Source organism: Pogona vitticeps, chromosome 1 (assembly GCF_051106095.1).
Source record: "Pogona vitticeps strain Pit_001003342236 chromosome 1, PviZW2.1, whole genome shotgun sequence".
Classification (NCBI taxonomy): domain Eukaryota; kingdom Metazoa; phylum Chordata; class Lepidosauria; order Squamata; family Agamidae; genus Pogona; species Pogona vitticeps.
The window spans coordinates 84386015-84413308 of NC_135783.1; the positions used below are offsets into that span (position 1 = coordinate 84386015).

Below are 27294 nucleotides of genomic sequence, written 5' to 3' on the forward strand. Positions count from 1 at the left end.
TTTTTGCCAATTTTAAAATGCCATCTATGAAATTAAGGCATTTTCTATCCGATTTACTAATTTCATCCCAGTGTAATCAATGTCTTGATTTTGAAGCAACACAGATCTATCTGATCTCCGATCATAAATTTCTGCCCCCAAATTCACCCATGCCTCCCCTTTTACATTCTTTCCTATTGAGGTGATCTGAGTATGCTTTCCTCCCTCATCCCCGCCCCTCCTTCCCTCGTTTTTAAACATTTCATCCTGCTTTTTAAGGAAAACAGTCTCTCTCTCTCTCTCTCTCTCTCTCTCTCTCTCTCTCTCTCTCTCTCTCTCTGTGGCAATAGCACAGACTGCTATAAACAATTTTAACCTACTGTTTTCTCACCTGTGGTCCATCCTTCCTTCATTATCCCCTCTTCATCATACTTGTGAGTTTTTCCCTTTAAAAAAATAGTATTCATGTTGAGGCCTTCCTCCCTTTAATGACCCAAGTGGGCCCATTTAACAAGTGTGTCACATGCACTGATACGATCCCTTCTCACTGATGGACATTCTAAGTGCCTTTGGTTCCTAGGTGAGTGGCACTAAACCTGAATGTGCCATAGATTTATCAGTCACCATAAAAAACTGGTAATCCCATTTAAAGTTTTGTCTGTGGGAAAAATCAATACAGGTGATAGACATGCTATCAAAACAAACAACACTGGCTCCAGCAGTATCCATCTGAAAGATACCTTCCACACAAATGCTGATGGACACACTCCATTCAGAGACAATTTCTACTAAAACTTGGCATGATCCTTAGAAAATGGACTCTATACTTAAGACATCATTTCTCAAGCTCAAGGATAGGCTTTCCACCTTGAAATTGACGGCATCCTTGAAAGCAACATTGATTTCTATGTAAAGAAAGAGAAAGAAACCCAAGACTCTGCAGTCAGTAAAATAAAGAAGGCAAAACCCAAGCAGGAAACACAAAAATGTAAAGACCAACCATTGGTTCCTCTGGTCCTCCCTTCAGCAGCATCCAGTTCAGGATAAATACCAGGAGGACCTAGTATGCTTGGGTTTAGCAACAGAGGAAGAAACATCACTTACGTGTGGATCCTTCAGCCGTTCTCTGGAACAGAGCCAACTAACTCAACAGACATTAAGCAAACTCTCCCCTCTAAACCCATACGGTCCTCACCATGAACATTCACAGCCATCATCAGTGTTGAGGGTGTGAATGTGTGTGTGTGTATGTGAGAGAGGAGGGGAGGAGAGAGAGAAAGGATCCCCAGCTTTTAAAAGGTCCATTAAGACACATTTTTCTCAGGGGGCAATGTACATCTCTCACACACATATTCCATACTACTTTGGTGCCATACCACATATCTATCTGGGGCCAGAGTGACATTTTCTGCTACCTTTCTTTGACTATACAAGAATGCAGAGAGAGAAACAACTTTGCTTTCTCTGTGACCTGAATATGCATTCTCCGATGTCAGCACAGTATGCTCATTGGCATGAGAAACGTAAACACTTGGCATCAGAATTGCCAGAGCAGAGAAATGAGTAGTTGGCTTTGAGATCATCACCAGATTTGTCTCATCAACAATAGCCACATCCTATTTGGATCCCACCCAGATTAGCTACAAAGTCTCTTGTTCCAACCACTAATTATCCAAAAAACAAACAAAAAAAAACCCCACACAAGGAAAATCCTCTTGACACCCACCAACAATGAGACAGAAGCAAAGAGACACATCAGTGTCAAGTACCTCAGTACCAACAATACAAGGATGTTGGTTGATTTCACTACCCTCAACTTCATCAATTTTCCCGACATCTAAACAGAGCCCAAAAATCCTGGTTCTGATCTTCATCACCTAAATGGGGTTGAAATTGAAGATCTCTGTCCTAAGACTAATGTTCACTATTACAATCAGATGTAAGCAAGAAATTAAAGGAGAAGTATTCCCATCTGGCAGTCTCGAAAGCTACCGGTGTGAAGCACACCAAATTAAAACGCTCCATCTGACATCTCTCTATCAATTCTGGTCACTACCCAAAGTCTGATGTGGTGGATATGAATCCTCCATCTCCATCTGAGGATTTTAGATCATATTCCAGTGTTATGCTTCAAATGGCCAAAAGCCTAAAACTAGAGGTTTAGCGGCCACCACCGTCAAGGTCTAAACCTGTTTATGGCCAGATCAATAAAGATAAGACCACACCTGTATATATTGGTACTGTATGCTTATTAGAACTCATCAGGGAGTAATGGGTTAAACCAACTACCCTGCCACCAACCCCCACACAGTCAAAGACCCCCATATGGCACAGAGGCCACCTTTCTCCTAAAACATCCATAGCCTAACTTCATCATTGTAAAAACGTCTCAGACCAGAAACCACTGGATATGATAGGTAGATGGATCTACTTGACTGCATCTTTGGGAATAAGGATTACAAACTATTAAGCCACAATGGGGGCATACCACAGATTTTTGTGGGATTAACTCCAACCCCTCCTTAACATCCATCTGAAGATAAATGGACTTTAGCCAGCAGGAAGCTTGCTACTCAGGAGATGCACAGATAGGCATGCAACTGATTGTGCTGCTAAAAATATGTCAGCAGCAGTAGCTTTGTATATTCGCTACTGCAGATAAAACACAGTGGCTGAAATACTGTAGCATGTTACAACTAGAGTAGGCCCATTTCATCTGGAACTTACAGAGGAATTGACTCACTCATTAGTTACAACTTAATATTGGATTTCAGTTATTATATATGCGTGCTTGCAAGAATTTCACATACAGTTGGGACAGCCTTAATTTTTGCTCCATCAGTTATAGATGTATTGGCAAACCACAGTTTACTTTAGAAATAGCTTGCCTCTTTGACTGCTGGAATGCTGAGGAAAGGATTTCAGAGAAAGCATTTGCTACCCATTTGTAAGTGGCTGCCACTTTAAAGAATGTTATATTGCCTTTTGATTGTGGCCCCTCTGTTTCTTCTTTTCAACAATATAAATATTCACTTTCCATGGTCTCCAAGATGCTTTCAGAATACAGGAAACATATAAAGGTAAATATATTTAACAAGAATGTAGCCTACCAAAAACACATAGCATGATTCTAAAAGCAAAGCCCTAGTTACATGTACTCAGAAATTAGTCCTGTTGAGTTCAGTATGATATACCCTTTGGTAAATATGTTTGGGATGACTCTGGTAAGCTCATTTTATCTCAAATAGGTCAGCGGTGAAAAAGGCAAGTGAAAACATCTTTGCACAATATTTGTGCTGCCTGTTGAAACTAAATAAATGTTTTCTTAGAATTCTTTTTATTCTTTGGGGTAATTATAACAAAACTTTACATTCTTTTTCACATTAAACTGTTAGATGTGTATTGTACTGTATATGCTTCTTTGTTTTTCTTCCCCAAGAGAAAAGTAGCTACTAGTCTAAAAATTCAGGCAGTACCTACAAATATGAAATGTCTTGAGTGCTTCTGATCTTAAAAAGTGAGAGGCACTGTAAATGAGATTATTGTACTCCTGAATTTGTTAGCCTGGTCAGCTGTGAAAGGTCAGAAATTGTGTTAATCCTCAGAAATTATATTTATATTGGTATATGAAATCTTTCCAGTTGGAACAGTTCGAGAGTACTATTGGGTTTAAACTGCCAAACCACCGAGCTGCAAAGAGATTATGGAAGGTTTGTGTGGAGCATCATACCTTTTATAGGTAAATATTTTATATTCTTTATTTGGTGGATATTAGACATGGGCTATTTGTATTCTTATCCCTGAGGATACAAATTTGAATAGCAACACCACAGGTGCCACAGAGGCCCATTCCCTCCACCCATAAATGGCCAGTCCACTCACCATTTGTAGTGCAGCGCTCATCTCTGTTGTCTGTCATCATCATCATGCCAATCGTATAAGCAGCCTGGCTGGCTCTTCCCTGCTTTCCCTTGCAGCAGACCACTCATTGGCAGAGCAGGAAGACTTCCCATCCCACTGCAGAGGTGTACTGCACAGGGAGGCAGGGAAGAGATAGCCAGGCTCTTTCCACAATTGACATTACAATGCAGCTGAGTGCTGCTCTTTGAATGGTGAGTGAACTGGCTGGTTCTGGTAGGGAGGGAATGTGCCTCTGTGGCACCTGTGGTTGTGCTATTCATATTCATATCCCCATATTCGTATCTCCCACGAATAACCCCGTGTCTAGTGGATACAATATCACTATATCTTTTCTTCTTTGAACAGAAAAAGTCCGTTTTGATTTGAAATGGGAAAATGATTAGGTTTTCTTTCCTTACTGCTGTTAAAGACAACTATTTCATGATTATATTCCCTTTTTTATTTTTTAAAAAATCCCATATGATACATTTCTGCTATGATTTCATGTAGACATATGTCCTTCTTAAGACCTTGGGCAGACAATTTTAAAAATCTAAATGTGTGAGATCTATTTTGTGTAGTCACAATCACTTGCATATTCAAACAGAATGTATACAAGTCTTTGCTGTGACTTCCTTCATTGACTTGAAATACTGAAAAATGGGAACAAATTGCTTTCTTATAAAAGAAACAGGCAAAGAAGTGTATATATGTATTGTCTTGGATCGCAAAATTTGGTATTAATTTATTTATTATCCTGTCTTGTTACTGTAATGCTTATGTACAGAATGTAACTTACTGATTGTGTGAATTGATTTTTTATTTTGTACCTCAGAGACTAACATTCTGTTTGTTAGTTATACCAGTGTAAGTACAGTGTCATAAACTGCAGTGGTGAATTGCCACTAATTAACAAGTTGCTGCTTATAAAAACATGTGCTGGGTGCATGAGTTTATAGATTATTTTATTTATTTGATATAATGCTTTCCTTCTGGCAAAGGACCCCGAAACAGCTTGCCCAAAATTTTAAAACGCATTTTTCAAAATAAAAATACAATGAATTACAATATTAAAAAACTTAATGGGTTAATCATCAAAAAAGCTAAGTTACGTCCCTTTAAAACAATTCATTTTAAAAGATTAACATCCCCTTTAAAACTCCTTTTTGAGCAGAAGTTTACATTAGAAAACAAAAGGCCTTTGCCTGCCTGTAAAAGGATAGCAGGTAGGAGGCCAACCTTTTTCCCTCTGGAAGAGAGCTCCACAGCCTGAGAGCAGCCACAGAAAATGCCTTCTCTTATGTCCTGACCAAATATACTGTATCTGTGAAGGTTGTGGGACAGAGAGAAAGACCTGCACTAAAGACCTTAAAACCCAAGGAGGCTGACTTGGGGAGATGCAGTTCCTCAGATAGCCTCAATTGGAGTTTGTGAGGATGAAGGCCAGCCAGTTATTATCCTGGCCAGAGTGCCATCCTCCCCGTGGAGAGGTGGGAGAAGTCTGCTGACATCCAGACAGCGACTGAAGGAGTTATGAGCCCCTTAGACGAGAGAGAAGGGAGAGACATTGAGAAACGGGTAGAGCAGATAGAAGAAGCTGGGTCAGTACCATTGAGGAAGTTAGGACTTTTAGGAGAGGAGGAAGCCAGGGTATTGGAGGAAACAGATTGTGTGAAGGAGGTGAGAGAACCATTGAAAAAGGTGGGAAAGATAGAGGGGGTAGGTATCCTTCAGTCTCAAGAGACTATGGTAACGTGTTCTAAATAGAGGTCTTGGAACAGCGTCTAGTGTGGCTGAGAAACCCAATTTGAAAGTGACAGTCCCTTCCACACTGAAGACAAATGCAGTCTGTCCCCTGCCCAGCTCCCTGATTTTGCTGGTTTCGGGACTGCCTCTTTGCCTCAGTCTGTTGAACAAGTGTCTCTTCAAATTGGGAGAGGCCATGATGCACCGCCTACCTCAGGCTGAACGCTCAGATGTCAAGGTTTCCCATCTGTTGAGGCCCATTCCTAAGGCCTTCAGACCCTGCTTGGAGATATCCTTGTATCACAGTTGTGGTCTCCCTCTGGGGCGATTTCCCTGCACTAATTCTCCATACAGGAGATCTTTTGAAATCCAACCATCAGCCATTCTCACAAGATGCCCAAGCCAACGTAGACTTCACTGTTTCAGTAATGTATGCATGTTAAAAATTCCAGCTCTTTCTAGGACTACTCTATTTGGAACTTTGTCCTACCAGGTGATAACAAAAATGCGTTGGAGACAACGCATATGGAAGGTGTTCAGCTTCCTCTCCTGCTGTGCACAAAAGGTCCAGGACTCACTGCAGTACAGAAGTGTACTCAGGACACAGGCTCTATAGACCTGGATCTTGGTATATGCCGTCAGCTTCTTACTAAGCCATACTCTATTTGTGAGTCAAGAGAACATGGTAGCTGCTTTGCCAATGCGTTTATCCAGCTCAACATATAGGGATGTGTCAGAGATGGTTGAGCCAAGGTACACAAAGTCATGAACAACCTCCAATTCTTGCGTGGAGATGGTAATAGAGAGAGGTGAGTCCACACCCTGTCCCATGACTTGTGTTTTCTTCAGACACTGATTGTTAGTCCAAAGTCTTGGCAGGCCTTACTAAAACAATTCATGAGTTGTTGGAAGTCTTCAGCAGAGTGGGCAACAGTGGCTGCACCATCGGTGAAGAGGAAGTCCTGCATGCATTTCAGTTGGACTTCGTTCTTTGCTTTCAATCTAGAGAGATTAAAGAGCTTTCCATCTGATCTAGTCCATAGAAAGACACCTTTGTTGCAGTTCCAAAGGCGTGCTTCAGCATGACAGCAAAAAAAGATCCCAAACAGGGTTGGCGTGAGGACACAGCCCTGTTTTACTCCGCTTCGGATGTCAAAGGGATCTGATGTTGAGCCATCAAAAACTTCAGTGGCCTTCATTTCCTCATGAAAGAACTTGATGTTAAGGAGTCAAGGTGGACATTCAATCATGGGAAGTATTTTTAAAAGGCTGTCCCTGCTAACCATATCAAAGGGCTTTTTGAGGTCTATGAAGGCCACAAAGAGTGGCTGTCGTTGTTCCCTACATTTCTCCTGCAACTGTCTGAGGGAAAATACCATGCCAGTGGTGGATCTGTTAGCTCGAAATCCACACTGTAATTCTGGATAGTTTCTGTCTGCAAGCACCTGGATCCTCTTCAGCACAACACGGGCAAGTAGCTTCCCTACAATGCTGAGAAAAGAGATGCCACGGTAGTTATCTCCTTTGTTCTTATACAATGTGACGATGTTTGCATCCTTCATGTCCTGTGGTACTCCACTTCCCCTTCAGCAAAGACAAAAGATTTCATGCAGCTTGCTGGTGATGATCTCTTCACAGCACTTCTGCAGTTCAGCAGGGATGTTGCCCTTCCCAGGTGCCTTGCTTGGAGGCAAGGGAATCCAAGGCTGTCCTCTGAAGATGCCGGCCACAGAGACTGCCGAAATGTTAGGAAGAATAACCTTCACAACACGGCCAAAGAGCCCGAAAAACCCACAACAACCATTAGATCCCGGCCATGAAAGCCTTCACAAATACATTGAATCGAAGGCTGCTTTTATTTCTGCTAAAGTTGGTTCACTGTCCAACTCTTCCAAGACAGTCAGGCACTCGATGTTATTTAATGCATCTTTGGTTACTACATTCTCTCTAGAATATAGCTCAGAGTAGCGCTACACCCAGTGTTCCATCTGCTATTCTCAGTCCTGGCTGATCAAGCCTGTAACAGACTTCAAAGGAGCAGATTTCTTCTGTAGTGGACCTAAAGCCTGCTTGATAACGTCATACATTCCCTTGATGTTACCTGTGTCTACTTCTATCTGTATCTGAGAGCACAGCTGAAGCCAGTAATTGTTAGAACATCACCTGGCAGCCTATTGGACTTTGCTACAAGCAACTCATAGAGGGAGAGGAGAAGGAGATATATACGGAAGGAAGACCCAGGGGAGAGGAGGCAGAAGCAGGAGAAGCAGAGGCAAGAAAAGAAGAGAGAATCATCCCACCAGGTTGGTAGTGGATCTGGATGGAAAAGCTCTGGACTAAGAAGTGGGAAAATTAATGAAACCCTACAAGGAGGAGGAAAGAAGTAAGATCCCAGAAGCCTTTCTGTTGGGATGAGAAGGAAGCCCAAGAGCGGGCTAGGTGGATCAGAGAGGAACAAGCCGAACTAGGAGAGAGAGGAGAGAAAGGGTGAGATGGCACAACCCATCTGGAACAGGAAACAATAAGACACCAACCTGTAGGACTTACTGGAGTCGGGAATTGAGGATCCCAGGCATGAGACTACCCTTGAAGACCTTGTACTGTCAACTCCATCAGTACTGACAGTAAGGGACACACACCTGATTTGGACAGTTTGAAACTCATGTTAACAACCCTGTTATGAACCAAGATTGGGCGAGGAAGAGAAGTTAGCAATTCCAGTTCATGCTGATAGTTTTTTTAGACCTTCCCAAAATAAATGTTGAAATTTTGGAACCTATAAGTACAATGTCATTACTCAGACCAGAGCAGAAAAAGAGAGGCTGTATACCTCAAGGAGCGACTGAACCTCAAAGAGTTGTTGCCCAACAAAGACTATAAGATATGACTTGTTAATTACCAGCAATTTAGTACTGCAATCTATACCACTGTATTCTGACTAGCAAAATGAATAAGATTCTAGACAAAACATTTTGTAATCCATTTTATGAGAGGACTTTACACTGAAAAGCAAACCAGAAAATCTAATAGAAATGGTAAGTTGTGGATATAATAATAAAATACTAATTTCAAGTTACAGGTTTTCTCAGTTAATGTTTTTTGCTCAATGGAAAATCATTGTAGTACAATATAATAATAAAATACACAAAATTGTTATATCAAAACTATAAGTTATATATAAAACCTTTGCACAAATTAATATTTTAGTGGTCACCTTACATCACACCTCTAGATTTTATAACATTTCACATCAAAGATGTCCACAAATCATTATACTACAATATTTTAAAAAATGCATTTATAATGACAAAACTATAAAGTAAAATCTGATCTTTACTTAGTTAAAACAGAATACCTATGTATTTATTTATTTATTTATTTTATTTATTTATATCCCGCCTATCTAGTCGATAGACCACTCTAGGCGGCTTACAACATGGGATAACACTATAAAAACAAAAGAGTTACATAATAGAAAACTTTCAACCATTGGGTTAAAACATTAGGAAAGAAAAGAGAAGGGGATCAGGAATTAACTAGGAGGGAAGGCCTGCCGAAACATCAATGTTTTTAATTGCTTTTTGAAAATACCGAGCAAGGGGGCCTAGGCATCAGTAAGTTAGTGTTTATGAACTTTTAACATAAAAACACCCTTACATTCATTTCTCTGAATCTTTATAACAAGTGACAGTATTTAGACAGTTTACTCTGCATATAGTGGCTTTGACAGAAAATACTGCAACCCTTTATATCACGTATGGGTTAGAGGTCCGTGAGAAATACTTCAGTTTCTTTATTACACCCCCATATTTCACTTTCTTTAAAAGAAGGTGTAAATATTTTTTCTTATGCCTTTATATAAGTGACATTCAAGTACATAGTGAGCCAGATTTTAAAAATCTCTTCACACACACATCCTGTCTTTTACTGGCTGAAACCCTGAAATCCAGCAGGGACTCATTAATTGATGGCTAGGAATGACATAATGTTATGTTTTTTACCTTCCGTGTGTGACACTACAATAGAATTACAGCTAATAAATCTAATCTCAGACTTTTCTTTGAATGTTGCCAGTTGATATCAGCAATTCAACTATATTAGACAAGTTAACTGTGGTATTTAAATACTGCAACTGACTGGATTAGCTGAATGTTGTAGATACATAGGCTGGAGGACTCAAAATAATACCATTTCATCACTGTTGTTCATTTTTGTTGCATTCAAATAGGGATCCCAGCGGTCCCTTTGATATGTGAGCGGCATCTATACAACCAGCACCATCAAATGCCTACCTAGTTGTAGGCTTAGATGAATTTGCAGCCAAATGTACACAGTGCAGCTGCTGCTGCAGACGTTTCTACCCTCTATGCCATCCCAGAGTGGCATAGCTGCCAAATTGGCCAATTAAAGCTATGAATTAGAGATGTTTGTTAAAGATCTTTGTCCGGCACCACAAGTGCAGCATGTTCCCTCCCCCCGTCTCCCAGATGGCTGCCTCACTCACAGGCCATTGTGCCCCACCCAGGTCATCCTCCATTGCTGGCTTCCCAGTCTGCCTCCTCCAGCAGCAGACCACTCAGATGAGGAGGCGGGACAAGGATTCTCCATGTGCACAGGCTTGCTTTTTTCCTAGAAGGCACAATAGGGAGTCGAATCTAGACTCCTTAGCAAGGTGCTCCAACTCAGTGAGCTTTCTAACCAGCTAATGTATGTGCTAGTTGTCTATTTTTTGAAACTGTGTGCTGGATTTCCTTCTACATGAATTATTTTTAGTTGAGTTTATTTACATGGCTTTAGCGGGGAGGCAAAATATGGAAGTAGTCTTGCAAGATTATACTTTGGAGATGAGTGTGTCTGTGGGTATAGCCTCTTTAATGCCATCTCATGTTTTAACTGACTAGATACTATTAGATAAAAATAGGTTACATTTAGGAATTTTAGTGTGTGTTATAATGCCTACAGATTAGTTCATTGTGTTATAAAACACTGCTAGGGACAAAATATATATATAAGAAGATAGTATGTTTTATTTTGTTTTGAAATATCTTCCACTGCAAAAGGGTGTACTTTTTCTTTATCATCTTGAATATACCTCTGAGTATGACTGTTCCATTTTTTGGGATTGTAGACTTGTATCACCAGAGCAGCCTGCAAAAGCCAAATTCTTGACATTGGGTTCCAAATTCCGCTATAGTGGCCGTACTCAAGCACAGACAAGGCAAGCTAGCAATCTCATAGACAGGCCTGCTCCATATTTTGAAAGGACCTCAAGCAAACGCGTTTCCAGGAGTCTTGATGGTGGTAAGAGCCTAATAATTTCCTTATTGCCTTAGGAAGTAAATAATACTTTGGTAATATGAGTATATACAATGTTACTTAGTGTACCTAAATTCTACACTTCAAATTCTTTCATGATATATTTCCAATATAAATACAGTAGGTTTTGCAATGATTGTAGGAGAGCATGCACAAGGTTCCATTCAGTCACAGTGCTACAACAGATTATCCTATAGCTCTCATGTTTGCTTAAGATTATGCAGAAGAAGAATTTTACTAGATTTAGTTTCACTTTTCTCATTTGGCACTTTAATGAGGAGGTATAAAAATATTCCTTTTGTGAGTGGGAACATCTTTTGATCCAAACCATTAGTCCTATTAATTAGTAATCATTAGGTTTGGAGATGATTATTGTTGCTATTATTAGCTATTCTCCTAACGTTTGTTGAAACTGGAATATAATCAAAACTATTCATAAAATACTTCACTAGACCTACGAGCTGTACATATCCCACCCCTTATGGTTTCTGTTAGCTTTTTCCCCATCCTCTTGCAATTGTTTTTTGCAATCAGTTTGGATGGTTGATAACATCAGGAGTGGTAAAAACAAGAACAAAACACAAACAGACATGCAGTGTTTCAAACAAAAATTGCCAGTTTTCACATCACTATCTTGCCAACCAATTTACTAGCTGAAATCCTGTTGCCGTGAGTTACACCATGTAAGACTGATGACATCAGCAGCAGCGATTTTTCAGAAACTGACATTTGCAGTTTCTCCTCTGAAAGTCCTGAAGCACCTGTTTAATCACTTTCATAGTTAGGAAGCACTTGGAGGATAGAAGGTCTTTAATTACTGAAAATTGCCACTATCAGGATGACTTAACCACCAGTGGTGATTTCCATTAATTAAAGACGTTCCCCTTCTTCCTGCAGTCTCCAATGGCTTTCTAGCAATGGAAATGATTACACAGAAGCCTCAGGAATTTTGGAGGAAAAATTGCAAATGTTTACGTTTTTAAAAAATCGCCACTGTGGCCTTGTGTGGCATAACTTATGATAGCAGGATTTCAGTTATGATTCCAGGATCAGCAACATGCTATGATATCCTTTGATTTGTATTCCTGCGTTGAGCAGGGAATTGGACACAATGGCCTTTGAAGCCCCTTCCAACTTTATGATTCTATGATCTCTTATGTGAGGTGCTTCTTCAGTTGCTGTCACTTCTAATTTGCTGTGGTGTTTGAGCCAGATATTTGCAATTAGAATTATGTTTTTAGGCTGTGATTTATTGTGATTTGACAGTTGCTGCTCAGTTTGAGTGGCACAGCAAATCATGGATACTAGAAATAGGATTTGGAGGAACTTTTCATTGGAGTGTTAGAGCAGTGGTTCTTAACCTTTGTTACTCGGATGCTTTTGAACTGTAACTCCCAGAAACCCCAGTCAGGACAGCTGGTGGTGAAGGCTTCTGGGAGTTGCAGTCCAAAACTCTTGAGTAACCTAAGGTTAAGAACCAGTGTGTTAGAGCATGATGCCTGAACCAAGCCTCTTATCTTTTGAGGCTGTGGTTCCATAGGCTCAGAAAATGCAGTGCCAGTGTCCTACAACGTTATTAACCTGACAGATGGTCAAAGAAACCTCTCTTTTAAATTGATTCATTTCACTGATGTTCCTGCCTTTCTCAGTTTACCCCACCTACTTGTTTCTTTGTTCTCTGTGGCTCCTATGACAGGCTTTCTTCCAGACTAACATCAGCTTTCTCACAAGGGGCCTGTAGTGTTTAGCAGATCTCTTCCCTGCTCACTGAATTTTAAAGCTCCATAACACTGAGAGCCTTTCATAGAAGCTGTGAATGACTGTCACTGGATAGCCCCAAAGCCAACAGGTTCTTCGGTAGTCTGTGGGAAGATGTAGGATCCTAGCTTGCAGTTTGCAACAGACAAAGCAATATACTTGTTGAAGCAGAAGTATATTCATTGGGATCAATTGCACCAAAAAATCAGAGGGGGCAGATGGAATATGGATGCAAAAGATCCTAAGAGGATGTGGTCAGAAAATAATATATCAAGAGGTTTAGTCCAATTACCCTTGAGACAGGGACTTATTACTTTATTATTACTCCTCCATACAGGTTTATCTGTATTACTGGCTAATTTTTTTTTATTTTATGATAACTGTATGGACAATTATCTATACTTGTAAATGTTGCACTCTTTTTCCCTGTACCCCTTCTCAATTCTACTACCAATTGCAATGGAATAGTAGGACACAGTTCCATTATACTGGACTTAAACAAAGAATATTTCTCATTTTACTTGTGTTAATTTGCTTATCTATGCTTGAATGTACTTGTCACTCACTAGTGACCTTAGAATGACTCGTAATGACCACTGTTGTGATGTCTATCAGTTGCTAGATGACCACTTACATGTCACCAAAATAGAGGACATACAGTCATGGCCAAAAATATTGGCACCCTTGCAATTCTGTCAGAAAATGCAACTCTTCTCTCAGAAAATTGTTGCAGTTGCAAATGTTTTGGTACTCACGTGTTCATTTATTTGGTTTGCATTGGAATAACACAAGAAACAGAGAAGAAAAGTCAAATCTGATACAATCCCACACAGAAACCCAAAAATGCACTGGCCAAAATGATTGACACCTTTAACTTAATATTTGATAGGACCCCCTTTGGAAAAAAAATACTGAAATCAATTGCTTCCTGTAACCATGAATGAGTTTCTTACACCTCTCTACTGGAATTTTGGGTCACTCTTCTTTTGCAAACTGCTCCAGGGCCTTCAGATTTGAAGGATATCTTCTCCCAACTGCTGTTTTGAGATCTCTCCAAAGGTTGAGTCATCTTTTCTCCATCTTAACTAGTTGCATGTGTGATTACTATATTGCCCACACCTCTTACTTGTGATAGTTGAGTCTAAATACAAATTAAAGGAGCATCACATGCTTGAAAAGCAATTATTTCTTACAGTTTAGACAGGGTGTCAATAATTGACCAGAGCATTTTTAGGTTTCTGTGTGGGATTGTATCAAATTTGTCCTTTTCTTCTGTTTTTTTGTGTTGTTCCAACACAAACCAAAGAAATAAACATGTGAGTACCAAAACATTTGCAACTGCAACAATTTTCTGAGAGAAGGGTTGCATTTCTGACAAAATTGGAAGGGTGCCAATATTTTTGGCCATGACTGTACATCATGAAAACAAAGAACTCTTTAAATGAAAGGCTGCTCTTAAAGGAGAGACATATGGCCACTCCTGCCAAGGACTCTGATTGACCCTTAAGAATCACTGAGTGACCATCACTATGCTGCACTCTTGCACTTTCATCACATTTCATTTTCCCACTTTCCCCAAACTTTATAAATTTCTGTCTTATGCATCTGACATAGTGGGCAATTGTCCACAAAAGCATAGGCCAAATAAAATGTGTTCATCTTTAAGGTGCCCATAAACTCCTTGGATGTTTTGTGATAGCAGACTAGCATGGCTACCTCTGAAAATGTTAAAGCTCAAAATTTGCCACAAACCTGAGTGTTGAAATTTCTGTCAATAGTACAGATTATTAATACACAATCACTATACATGTAGATTAGCATTTGCTATAGGTGCAAAACTTTTACATATCTATAGGTAAAAAGCATTCCATCCAAAATACATTCTAGCCCCTGCATTATTCAGAGATACCTTTCACTCCTCAATGTTCTGTTAAAAACAAAATTTTGTAGCTCTTCTGGCTTATTAGTTTTCAGTAGTGGGCAATCAGAGCAGATCACAACAAAATTGTTAAAAAAAACCCAATGTCTGTTTTTCCCCATAAATATCAAGATCTGTTAAATGTTTCTCTGATGCATAGCTAAGTTAATTAAGCCTTTTCTTGTAGCTCCATTAAGTGTCACTGACCAGAGCTTGCTGAAGGACATTCCAGCTACAGTAGTGGTATCTCCTGGTGATAGGATCTTTGAAGCTGCTGAACAGTCCAGACTAAAAGACGGGGAAGATAGAGATGTCGATGGAGGCATAGCTAAAATGCCACAATTAGAAGGTGGAAAGGTACGATAGCTGAAGATGGTTTTGTAGAAATAATAGATTTTGGAAATTTGCTACACCAGACTGTCACATGAACTGTAGTGAAGCTGTGTTGTGAGAGTATAACATTATGGCTGTTTGTACTAAATGAATTACCCAGCAAATAGAGCAGGACAGTGGACAAACTGGGGAGAAATTGTGCACTTAACTGTGGAACTTTGCTAGAGGGCAGGTTACATGAAAATAACATTTCCTAGAGTGACATCCAATCTTGAACTAGCAAGAATTCCAGAAAGTGGTAGACTGAGGGAGAAGATTATTGTGTATGTTGCCACCACCCAATTTTGGGGGTCCCACTTCCCCTCAGCCTCAGGTGCCACAGTACACTTCAGGAAGATCCTCCAACTTTTTGTGTTTGTTGTTTCTCTGATCAGCTGGATGAAAAAAGGGGGTGAACAAGTTAGCTTCCTAAAATTTCTTTCTGCCAGAGAGACTACAGCCTTTCCTAGTTAGGAGGGAGTGTATGTTACCACGTATTCTCATTTTGGAGCAACATATTTTGTAATCTGCTGTGAAGCACAGTTGAGACAGATGCATTTTAAAAGTGTCTGCCTCTCTAGTTCTATGTAGTTACATGAGAGTGTAAGACTAACTTGAATGTTTAATTCATTATTATGACTTATTCATAGTCTTACCCATGTAATAAAAACAATCATAACAAGGTGTGATGCAGGTTTCAGATTGGGTTTTAGAGTTAATTTTCTTTGAAAACAAGCAGAGGGGAGTTCACTTCAAGTCCAGTATGTTGAGCTGGACATTTGAATGTATCTTCACTTCCCATCTTATCAGATGATAAAATAAATTAATTCTCATATGTTTGGAACATGAAGCATATGAAATCACCTGTAAAAGCATAACACTTGATATAATCTACTTTTTATGTTGTGATCCACTAGATAATCTGTGGGATATTGGATTTTTGTACAGTATTTTGATGGTTAGGTGTTTCAGCTTTTAAATATCTAGCTATCCTTCAAACATGAGTTTTGAATAATGGACTTTTCTTCACGTTTCCAGTCTTTCGAAGGGAAAACAGGATGAAATCTATAGCTTGAATCACTGTCCTCACGCTGCTCTCTCTCTCTTGCCTGTCTTCTGCTTAAACCTTAGAATGTCTGTCCACTTTGCATCTGTTGTGTCTCCACTAATATAGTCTCAGAATAAAAGCTGTTCATAGCCTTACAAGGAAGCAGCAAAGAATTGGTTGACCTTATATAAGTCAGACATTTGCATTATATATTGAATGTTTTGAAAAGAAATGGGGCTTATGAATGTTTGTGGCATCCATGCTGTAATCTTACAATGCTGTCCCTACTTTTGAATTAATATTATCACTAATAAATTTTTCCTCCCCCCTTGTGCATTCCTTCTTCCATAAATGTGCATTTTTATCACAATCTCATCTGCATCTGTGATGAGACTTCTTTCATTCTCTTCTGTCAGCCTGCATATACAAATCAGGTTTCACATCATACTCGCTTTGTTTCATCCTGTCCCCCAAATCTATGTGCCATCCCTGAAATGGATGTCCTTTCTGACATGTCTGAGCATGACAACCATGGTAAACCAATGTACAAACCCTCACAGAGCATGAATGGTAGTCATGAGAGAGAATCAACTACCCATGTAGGAAATGCAGAGAAGTCCCTAAATTACAGCCCAGAGCTTACAAATCTCTTAAAGATTGGCCATTGTCTTCCTATTCCAATTGAAGGAGAAAGTCATAAAAATGTTGATAATGAAGATATTGTGGCTTATTTTCCATTTAGTTTGAACAAGTGTTTACCTTTTAGTTTCCCTTCTCTGCTTGATGAGGATGGTTACATTAGTTTCCCTAGTCTTCCAGAGATATGCATCTCTTTCCTCCCAATGCACCTTCAACACTGTCCTTCCTTCCTTCCTTCCTTCCTTCCTTCCTTCCTTCCTTCCTTCCTTCCTTCCTTCCTTCCTTCTTATATTTGTGTTGCTACTCCTTACTTTTGAATCTGTTCCGTTTGCACTCACATTGTCACTTCCTGTCGCTCTGTCACTCTGCTACCTGGAACCTAATGCAAATTCTCCAAGCACCTCTAAAGATGTTACCCTAAAAGACAAAGCTGAGGAAAATGCCACTATTGCACAGAGATGTTTTGGTGTGTGAAGAGACAAATTCAAGCTTACAAACTTCAAACATGGAGCCATAGGTTTCTGTTTGTTTTCAAAATTATTCCGCAGTGTTTTTAAAATACATATGGCTTTATCAGTCTGATATTTTGCTTCCAGATGAGTTCTTTTAAAAAGTTACATTTTTTCTTTCATTTTGAGCCCCTAAATTAAAAATATGTAAGGACATATTATTGACAAATAATGTCAAGGTAAAGGTTCCCCTTGACATTTAGTCCAGTCATGTCCGATTCTAGGGCGCGGTGCTCATCCCCGTCTCCAAGCCGTAGAGCCAGTGTTTGTCTGTAGACAGTTCCCATGGTCATATGGCCAGTGCGACTAGACACGGAACACCATTACCTTCCCACTGAGGTGGTACCTATTTATCTACTCGCATTTTACATGCTTTTGAACTGCTAGGTTGGCAGGAGCTGGGACTAGCGACGGGAGCTCACTCCGTCGTGTGGATTCAATCTTATGACTGCTGGTCTTCTGACCTTGCAGCACAGAAGCTTCTGTGGTTTAACCTGCAGCGCCACCACATCCCTGCTGTAAGGACACTAGTAGACTCATAACTGCTATATGATTGGACACCTATGAACTATACTGTAGCTTTTTTAAAAAGGGGGGGCTTACAATGGTTTCAAAGAAAAAAGGTAATCCTGAGCTTCTTCAGGTTTGCTACATGTGGAAGAACAGAAGCTGGCTAAACCTGATGGGAATTCAGAATCCAACAGTATCTGAAGGGCCACAATATTGTCTGTACAGAAACAAGCAACTTCATACTATGATTTATGAAGCTATCTTGTCTCCCCTAACCATTGTTAAAATTAAATACAGTTTTGGGTTTCAAATATAACATCAACTGTAAATAAGAATAGCCTTCTGATCTCTTCACAGCTGTGCTAAAAGAGGAGAGGGGGAAGAGTGAGCTTATTTATTCATTTGTTAATTACATTTATAGTTCATATTTCCACTAAAAGATAGCTATCAAGGCACCTTACAGAGTTCTTAAAAGGATAAAAGTGTTTTGTTTTGTTTTACTCTTATTCACATAGCGATGTGTCATTGTTTATACTTGCATATAAATTGGGCTATGTTCCTGCTCTGAAATTCTTTGAAATTTCTATTTACTCCACTCCCTAGAGGAAGATGAAGGCTTAGAAATTGGACAGATCCTCTTTCTACCATGTTGGGTGTCAATGTTAAATGCATAATTCCACATCAGCTTAAATTTGTTGCTTAAAGTATATTTTCCTTTATCTTTATAGCACAGGTAGCAATGATTTTTTTTTAAACACTCTGTAGAATAATGAAAAGGGTTCTGTGTTAAACATCCTGATGCCTCTTAATAGATGTTTCACTTTCTCCTTTGACTGATAGTACTACCTGGTTTGTGTAGGATTATAGTATAGTATAAGACTTCCAACAAGTTTTAAGGCAAATTTTAAAGTAGAAAACTTGTATCTTGAATATTAACGTCTGACGTCTATAGCTAACTTAAAAAGTATAAGTCTTAGACAAAAATGGCTGCATCATTCCTGAATGAAAACAAACAATAAGATGGGAAACATTTATAGTGGAAAAACACTGAAAGAATACTGTCAATCCTTGCCTGTGTTTAGATTCCACATGAAACTGGAATAGCAGAATATGAGTGTGCCTCATCCTTAACTTTGTAAACTCCCTGTTACATCATCTTGCACAAACAATTTGTGAGGGTGGCTTGTTTAAACTATGCTTACAAAAATTACCAGTTTTTGCTTATATGACATAGCAAAATATGGGTAACTCAAAGTATCTACATTGCTCCTTCTGGTTATACAATGAGGAGAGGAGAGAATGTTTAAACCACAGCTTCTGTTAAGTGGAAGTAATTTATCAAACTGAAGCATACAGTATGAGAGGAAGGGAAGCTGCAAAAGCACAATATTCATTCATAAAGCCCTAAGCCATAGTTTGATGTATCTGATTCATCCCTGTAAAATATATCTGTTTATTTGCAGTACTCTTGGGGAAATTTCAGCAGTGTTTCTCAAATGGTCTGTGTTGTCTTTAAGCATATCACAATTTTTTTCTGAAATAATCAGAAGCATTAAACTTGTACTGCACACTTTATTCTAACTACATTGCTATCACAATGGCCCACTTTGAACAATCACAACTGAAGCTATTCTCCTTATCATATATTTTCAAAAATTCTTCCTAACTACAAAGAAAATCAAACTTCAACATGAGGGTTGTAGAGAGACAGACAGATCTTCCATTTTCCATTTCATCTTTACCAAAAATTGGTTCAGCCATTTCTCAGTGCTGTAGGTGGAAGACGGCAGTGGTTTAATAACTTGAGCAGCATCTGAGGCCAAACAAGAAAGGTTTGTAAATAGAGCACATTGCTGTTTGCAGTATTTTTAAGCAAAGCCTCTGCTGCTTCAGTAGCTTCCACTAACAAGTGTTTTCTTTTGCTGACCTTTGCATGGTTCCATTACATAGACGGAGACAGAAGAAGACATTCACAAGAAGGTGGATGATATTTTCAATTAAACCTGATTGTTGCCTGCCATTGTCAGTGCTTGAGGCTCTTGTAGCTTATGTTTGCTTAGCTGTCATGCTTGTTTATTGACCTTTTAAGCACTTTTTGGTGGTTTTGATGATCATGGTTTGTTGTTTTTTTTTCCTTGTCTCTTCTTGTGTGTGCTTTAATTTCACAGATGTATTCCTTGAGAGTAGATGGGGAAAATATTTATGTCAGACATAGCAATTTAATGTTGGAGGTTTGTATGACATAAGGAGTACTTTCTGGTTCTCATGGGCTGCTAAGCTGCATGAGAGGGGAGATCACTTGCAGGCTGTTTTAGGCACGGTGCATGATATGCATGGGGATATTCAACTTGAAAATGCATGTTGAAAATCTTAGCCACTATGAATGAATATGTTTAGGTGTGCAACAGTTAAAAACATGCTGTAGAAACAAGTGGGACTTATAGCCCTGTTTAGATGTTAACATTTCCAGAAAATGTTCAACCTGTATAGCTTTATGTTTGCACCATCTAGAATTTAAAATGTATTATACTGCATGCAGAATGAAAGAAAATGACTCAAGGCACCTTTTAAGACAATGAGCTTCCTAAGATACAGATAACTCAATTGGAACTGAATTTTAGTCTACAAAAGCTCATACTCAAATGATTCTTTTTAGTCTTAGAGTTCTCCCCCTCTTTTTTAATTTTTAATTATTTTTTGGATAATTTGAAGCAGACTGACATGGCAACCTCTTTGAGAATTACACTTCATGTTTCTTTTTGCATTTCCTATACAGCACTGGAAAATTAAGCAGTTGCATTAGAAGCAGGAAGTTATGATTTTAAAATTTTGGATAATATGGTGTTCCTAAAATGCTGAATGTAATTATGTGTTAACATAATTTTTACCATGAAGCAGTATTCATGATAACAGGAAGAACTGTTTGATAAGTGTTTTTAGATGAAGTTGTAAATACTGTAGTCTTTGACCAACTTAATCTGTAAATAAGTATAGTTTAGGTATTGCAGCATACTGTAAACAAAAGGACACTACTGTCATCTAAATAGGGCTATTCCCACTGTTAGAGTTAGATCATCTCAATACTTTATGTATGTGTAAGAATATGATGTGCCAAGATACAGATTTAAGGTAACCTTACTAATATGCTCTGTTGCTTTTTGGCAGCTTCTGATAACTGAGTATATACATGACATAATTCTACTAAAACATATTAAAGAGCACCTTGTAACATTGCATTGAAGAAATCCAAGAAATGTGCCTGGTCTAGCTCCAACATTGTTTTTGAAAATTTTATATTAATTCAAGCAGTGACAAATTTATGCCAGTTGGTTAAGTTTTCATAACCTAGGTTTCCCACTAAAAGTGCAGTTGTTACTTGGAGTAGCTTTACATTTACAGTTGCATAGCTTATTTTGCCACAAAGGCTGCAGGCAAGGATTTCTCTTCTTAAAAACATACACATAACACTGATTTCTCCCCATCGGCCAATAGATTTTGGACAAATATCCATCTGTCACCAACAGTGCAGTTTAACTGTGGATTCTTTTCTATCTCCCGGGCACTTCATTTCTTTCCTTTCACTCACTTTCTGTCTCCGTTTCCGATCTGTTTGTCCCTTCTTCCTTCACATACTGGGTCCACCAATCCTGCCTAACACATGACCTGTTGACAGCAAGGTTTCATTGCTGCCTCAAGAATAATAAAATGTTGAAAATGAATTTGAATTTGAGAGAATTAACTTAGATGCCAGGCACAGTGGCACATATTTGCTATTTCAGTAGACCTAAGACAAATCAGATGTAAAGTGCATTCAGGTAATGTCTGCTAAAATTACTTGCAAAGTGGATTCCACCCCACCATAGACATAAAACTGCATATCTGCCATTATTAACACATCATTTAAAAGGTACTTCATAAGGCAGCCTAATATAAAAAGAACAGTAGCTGAACAGAAAGCCTAAACTGTCTCACTTTTCATAATATTAATTACCGTAAATAAATGATGAAGCAACACCACTTAGATTTTTGATGGTCCTGAATGTTGTAGACTGTATTGATCTCTCTAGCACAGCTAGTGGTGAATGCTTCCGGGAGTTTTAATCCAAGAACAATTGGGAACCCAAGGTTGGGAACCACTGCTGTAGTGCATTGTTGCCCTTCCTCCTAATACTGTGTGACCTGGTCAGCTTTCACCCACAGGTACCCTTTAATCCACTGCTCTATTCTGCAGTGTGTCATAGCGGTAGATGTATTTGTAGTATCAAGTAATAAAAAGAGCAAGTGTTCTAACTGATTTTAATGTCTAGTGTATAATTAAAGTTCAAAATATGCAGCATCACTTTGTGAGTGCTGGTGACTGCACTGATATGTTCATTTTCAACCAGAATTGTGCCAGACTTCTGTGGCTTGAACAGAAGTTGCACAGTAGGTGTCCTGGATTAAATAGAATTTATTATGCCATGTAAATCTACATAAATCTGTGTCCCCTGTTCTGTTGCATTGATTTCTTATATAGCCATTAGCATAAGGGTCCTTGGGAAAACAAAACATATGGCAGAGTATACCTGTTCAAAACATTTTTCTTATAAATTCCACTTTGTTTCTTCCTTGTAACTAAGTGCTGTAGTATTATGCTAATTTTAAATGATGCATACATAATGCCAGTTCTCATATGGGAATGCCACATTTTCACTTTATTTCAACTTGCGGACAAAATCAATAAAATATTAGTCATGTCATGCCAGTTTTTTAAAAACTATTGCATTCATTTAATTAGTACAATAGAGATGCATACTCTCTGTCTAATGTAACATTTAATTAACAAATTTTAATCTGAAACTTCAAATTCCAGGCACTTTTTCTTGGTATGTGTATGTTTTAATGATTGGTGTTTGTCATATATTGTCCTACTCTTTTTACATTAAACATTGCTAGGACCTGGATAAGACCCAGGATGAATTACTGAAGCATCAGGCTAGCATTAGTGAACTCAAGCGCAATTTTATGGAATCTACTCCTGAGCCACGCCCCAGTGAGTGGGAAAAACGCCGTATCACACCTCTGTCTCTACAGACACAAGGGGTATGTCACTGAAAACACTTATCAGCATGTGTAGCCGTGGAGTTAAGAAAATAGTTTAAGTATATATTGGCTAGAATCCTGTTGCTAATTTACACATGTGTAAGTTAAATTGTGTGACTCACTGTGGCTAACTGCCACTAACAAGGCAGTAGTCACATTATTTGACTTGTGTCTCTTGTTCGTTTGGGCATGTGTCTTGTCATGTGACCATTCGTCAGTGACATTTTGCTGCAGTAAGTGATGCAGGTTAATTTAACACATGCATAAATTGTCATAAAGATTTTGACTATGTATTTCAATACTAACAAGGAAAATATGTGATATTTTTGGTCTACTAATACAAAATTTGCAGTTAACACCCATTAACATTGTTTGCATATGTTCCTTTTAGTTCACAAATACCAAGGAAGCAATAAATAGAATGTTACTAAGAATACTGTCGTGTATAAAGGATATGGAATATTAACTGCAGTATACTTCTGAATGTATTTCCTTACATTCCCCAAGTGATTTAATTTTTCCACAGGCCAGAATCCTGTTGAAGAAACTTCTAGGGCAACAGTAATCATGCAAGTGGTTTGCAGCCTCCCACATGGTTTCTTTGGGGCAACTGCTTATACATAGGTCCCAAAATTAGTTGTGCAGTGGACAACCTGTCAAAAGGCACAGACTGCATGAGGGATTACCATTTTTCAAATGCTTAAAAGATTTACTAGTTTACAGGAGTAACATTTACATTTTGTCCAGTGCCTTTATAGAGTTCCACTTAGGGTTTTGTGTGTATAGGAAAAGTAATTCATACATTTTCTAAGGGTATTTAGAGTGACACGTTGCGCTGCATATTTACAGTACATACTACCTTAATAGATTATTTTTAACCCAATAATCTTGAAAATGCTTCTGAGTAACCATACTTACCTTACTAGGGCATTAATTATTATCAGATATTTAAACTTTTGAAGTTCAAATATTTGATATTTTTTATGATATGGGTTTTTTCAGTACTTCCCAACCAGCCGTATTGGTGGCATGATATAGATAAGTAATGTGTACTTATGGTACCTTTATACTATAGCATAAGTAAGGTCTGGTACAGAAATAAGCTTGGTGTAGAGAATTAGGTAGATATTTGCTCCATCTTGCACTTTGAGACAAATAGCTACTCAGTAAGTGTACAAGGTTTTGTCTAACGCATAGGGAGTCTGTTGAGATTTACAGTGGGGTCTCTACTTAAGAACATCTCTACTTAAGAACAATCCAACTTAAGAACAGCTCCATTTGCTAAATTTTGCTTCTACTTGAGAACAGAAATCCAAGATAAGAACAGGAAAAAAAACCTTTCCTGCTCTTTTTTTAACCTTAGGTCATCTTAGGTTAAAAAAATTCTCCCCCTAGTGGTAGAGTACGCATTAACCAGCTTTCCATTAGTTCCTATGGAAACTAATGCTTCAATGTACGAACACACCTCTACATAACAAAAAAACAGCCAGAACGGATTAATTGGTTTTCAGTCCATTCCTATGGGAAATTTTGCTTCAACTTAAGAACGTTTCAACTTAAGAACACCATTCCAAAACGGATTAAGTTCTTAAGTAGAGGTTCCACTGTAGTTTCTATGGACGGAAAAGAGCAGATACGGATTAAATGGTTTTCAATGCATTTCTATGGGAAATGCAGATTCAACATAAGAACTTTTCAACTTGAGAACCACCTTCCAATACGGATTAAGTTCTTAAGTAGAGACCCCACTGTACTTTTTGGTTCCTAGATGTACCAGAAAAGCAAGCATTTCATTATCTCAGTCTTCCTAGTATAAAGTGCATTATATGAGCCACAAGTCTTCGAATTTGCTTTGTGAAGTGGTAATATAGGATTTCAGTGCAGTTACACATACTTCTTTGCTTCTCTTTCTTTCTCAGAGTTCTACATTCTGCTCTTAGGACCGTCTGTATCATGCTTTTGTGCATCTGTTTACCTGATTTGTTTTCATTCTCCATGACTGATTGTTGAAATTACAAAATTCCTAGGACAAATGTTAAAAACATGTGACAAGTGGATCTGGGTGCACTGGATAAAAAAGGATGACAAGTTATCAGAAGAACATAAAAAATTGCAGATAAAGTTACTTAAAACGCTGCTTTGCTGAATATTCCCTCCCAAAACCTTTTCACTCTGTGGTTATCTGTTTTGTAGTTACTTTATTATTTATTTATTAAATTTGTATCATATCTGTGTACTAGATTGCATTCAGTGCATCTAAGAACAGTAAAATACAAAGTAAAATACAAAAATATACTAGCAAGATTCTTTTTTTAAAAGGTTATAGCCAGCACAGTATGTATGTCATGCACAAACTACTTGAGCAAATACAAGAAGTCCCAACTGATCTCTCCATACATTGAGCTTCAGGTTTCCTTGAATATATACTGATATAAGAGTTTTTCTTGAAATCAGTAACATTGAGGAAACCAAGATCCTTCTAAATATCCTCCATTTTCAAAGGATAGCCAGCAATTTCTAATCGTTCTAATCTCCTGCATTTAGTAATAAAGATTTAAAAACACAGTCTAATACACAGTATCTATGCATGCTTTTAATTACCGTTCATATTTTCAATTGTATTACTCCTAGTGTGAAAGAAGTTTAAATTTGCTTCTTTATGCAATACCTGTATAGTAGAGAATTTAAATCAGTACAACAGATGATATCCTGACAAGTAGAACAGACAGAATTGACAGAGTGACTTAATTCAGCAGAGGTTCTTAACATTGGGTTACTCAGGTGTTTTTGGACTGCAACTCCCAGAAGCCTTCACCACCAGCTGTGCTGGCTGGGGTTTCTGGGAGTTGCAGTTCAAAAACACCCGACTAACCCAAGGTTAAGAACTGCTGATCTAAAGGATTTAAAGCTGTGCTATATGTTTTAGGTATTCTTTCTCATATTTCCTCCCCCACCCCCACTTATCCTACATACAACCGTGTAGTAACTGACAGACCACTTCAATATAACTCTTATATATTAACATAATGGTAGCATTAGTAAATTCTGTTTCTAGGCCTTTGTAAAAACCACAGTGATTGAAGGCATTTGGAGTGCTCTGAAGAGAAAGAAATATTAAAAACTTTTGAGATGTTGTTAAAAAGCCATTGAGGTGAGCTAAGTATACTTATTTGCATATAATGTATAGTTTGCCCTAACAGTGCTACACTGGTTCAGATAGGTGGGGTATAAATCAAATAAATAAAAAATAAATAAACATTATGACTAATCACGTGACTTCTGGTGACCTTTTCAAGAGTTTTCTAGGTATACACAGAATTGGTTTAGAATTTCCTTCCTTAGGGGGCACTCTGAGGTGGTGCAGCTTGCCCAAGTACACACAGGCTGACTGTCTGCCAAGCTCTGTGTTCTGCAGCCAGATACCTAACTCACTTTCCTGTCCAACAACATTTAGCCCTCCAAAATTAAAGGGAAACAAAATCAGATTAGCTCATAGGTTTATTGCTTAAACTGCAGGTTTATTACTTAAACTTTAAATACATTGTTTAGCTTGCCTCTTCTTTTGTAATTAATATTGTGTGAAAAGCAAAATATTTATAAATAAAATCTGAATTCGGTCTGAAATAGAAGTCTGAAAATGAAATCAAATTTTGATAGCTGTGGTACCCAGCAGACCCATCAGTTGGGGTTTTTTTTGGGGGGGGGCAGGTTTCAATTTAAAATGTACATGGTAAGATAAGCAAGACAGACAGTGGTACTAAATGTGGTCATTTTAAAGTCTTTTTGTCATAGACAACATCCTTTATACATCTAAATGTACTGTCATTTTCAGTGTGCTTTTTTCTACCTTGCATGTCCTTTCTTTTCTTGCCTGATGTTTCCTTTGTAGGTCACTGCTGTTTTGTCTTCTGCTGTTAATTTGTTGCTTTCATTTTCTAACTTGTTTAGAGCCTAGAAGAGGAGATAGCATCCATTTTATTTAATAAAGAGGGGTTTCCCACTAGCATGACATCTGCCTTCACTTCAGCTACCTCGTGGACAGCAGAGGGCACTGTTGTGAAACATAATGTATCTTCTGAAAAGCTTTCTGCGTCGCCCTTCTCTCAGCTGCCTGAGGTGCTTTTTCCATGTTTACTTTTTTCGGATATAAGGCCATATATGAAGCAGGGGGAGGAATTCTGTAACATATAAAATTAAGTCACTTTTCCATAAAAGAGAATTAGGACAGATAGCAATATAAACCCCAAATTAAAAAACTGTTCAAGTTCTGATACACATGTTAAGTTCCTATTTGAATATGCTGTCTTCTTAACTCCAGTGATGGAGTTGCCTCTATGTATGCAGTTGAGATGGAGCACTTTACTGCAGTTTTTCAAAATCAGTCTTATAATAGCCAATTGAAAAGTTAGAATTAAAATTATTTTTTAGAAAAAAATTGAAAATCAAAATAAAATTATCTCACCATAACTCAAAATGTTTCTTAGAGACAGATCTTCCAAAGCAATAGTCCTTCCTCT

General features: G+C 38.3%; 1 protein-coding gene across 24 annotated transcripts in view; it reads left to right on the forward strand.

Moving 5' to 3' along the window:
- EPB41L2 (erythrocyte membrane protein band 4.1 like 2) overlaps positions 1-27294 on the forward strand; it is a 115377-nt gene that overhangs the window by 68714 nt on the left and 19369 nt on the right. For 6 of the 24 annotated variants that reach the window (XM_078383347.1, XM_078383352.1, XM_020790713.3 and 3 more), the window contains exons 10-14: positions 3621-3718; positions 10754-10926; positions 14805-14974; positions 19864-19926; positions 22631-22777. In XM_078383347.1, the coding sequence (XP_078239473.1) occupies positions 3621-3718; positions 10754-10926; positions 14805-14974; positions 19864-19926; positions 22631-22777 (651 nt within the window). Of the gene's footprint in view, positions 1-3620; positions 3719-10753; positions 10927-14804; positions 14975-19645; positions 19676-19863; positions 19927-22630; positions 22778-26725; positions 26894-27294 lie in introns of all 24 variants that reach the window. The other 18 variants (XM_020790708.3, XM_078383350.1, XM_072996779.2 and 15 more) reach the window with 8 other exon arrangements.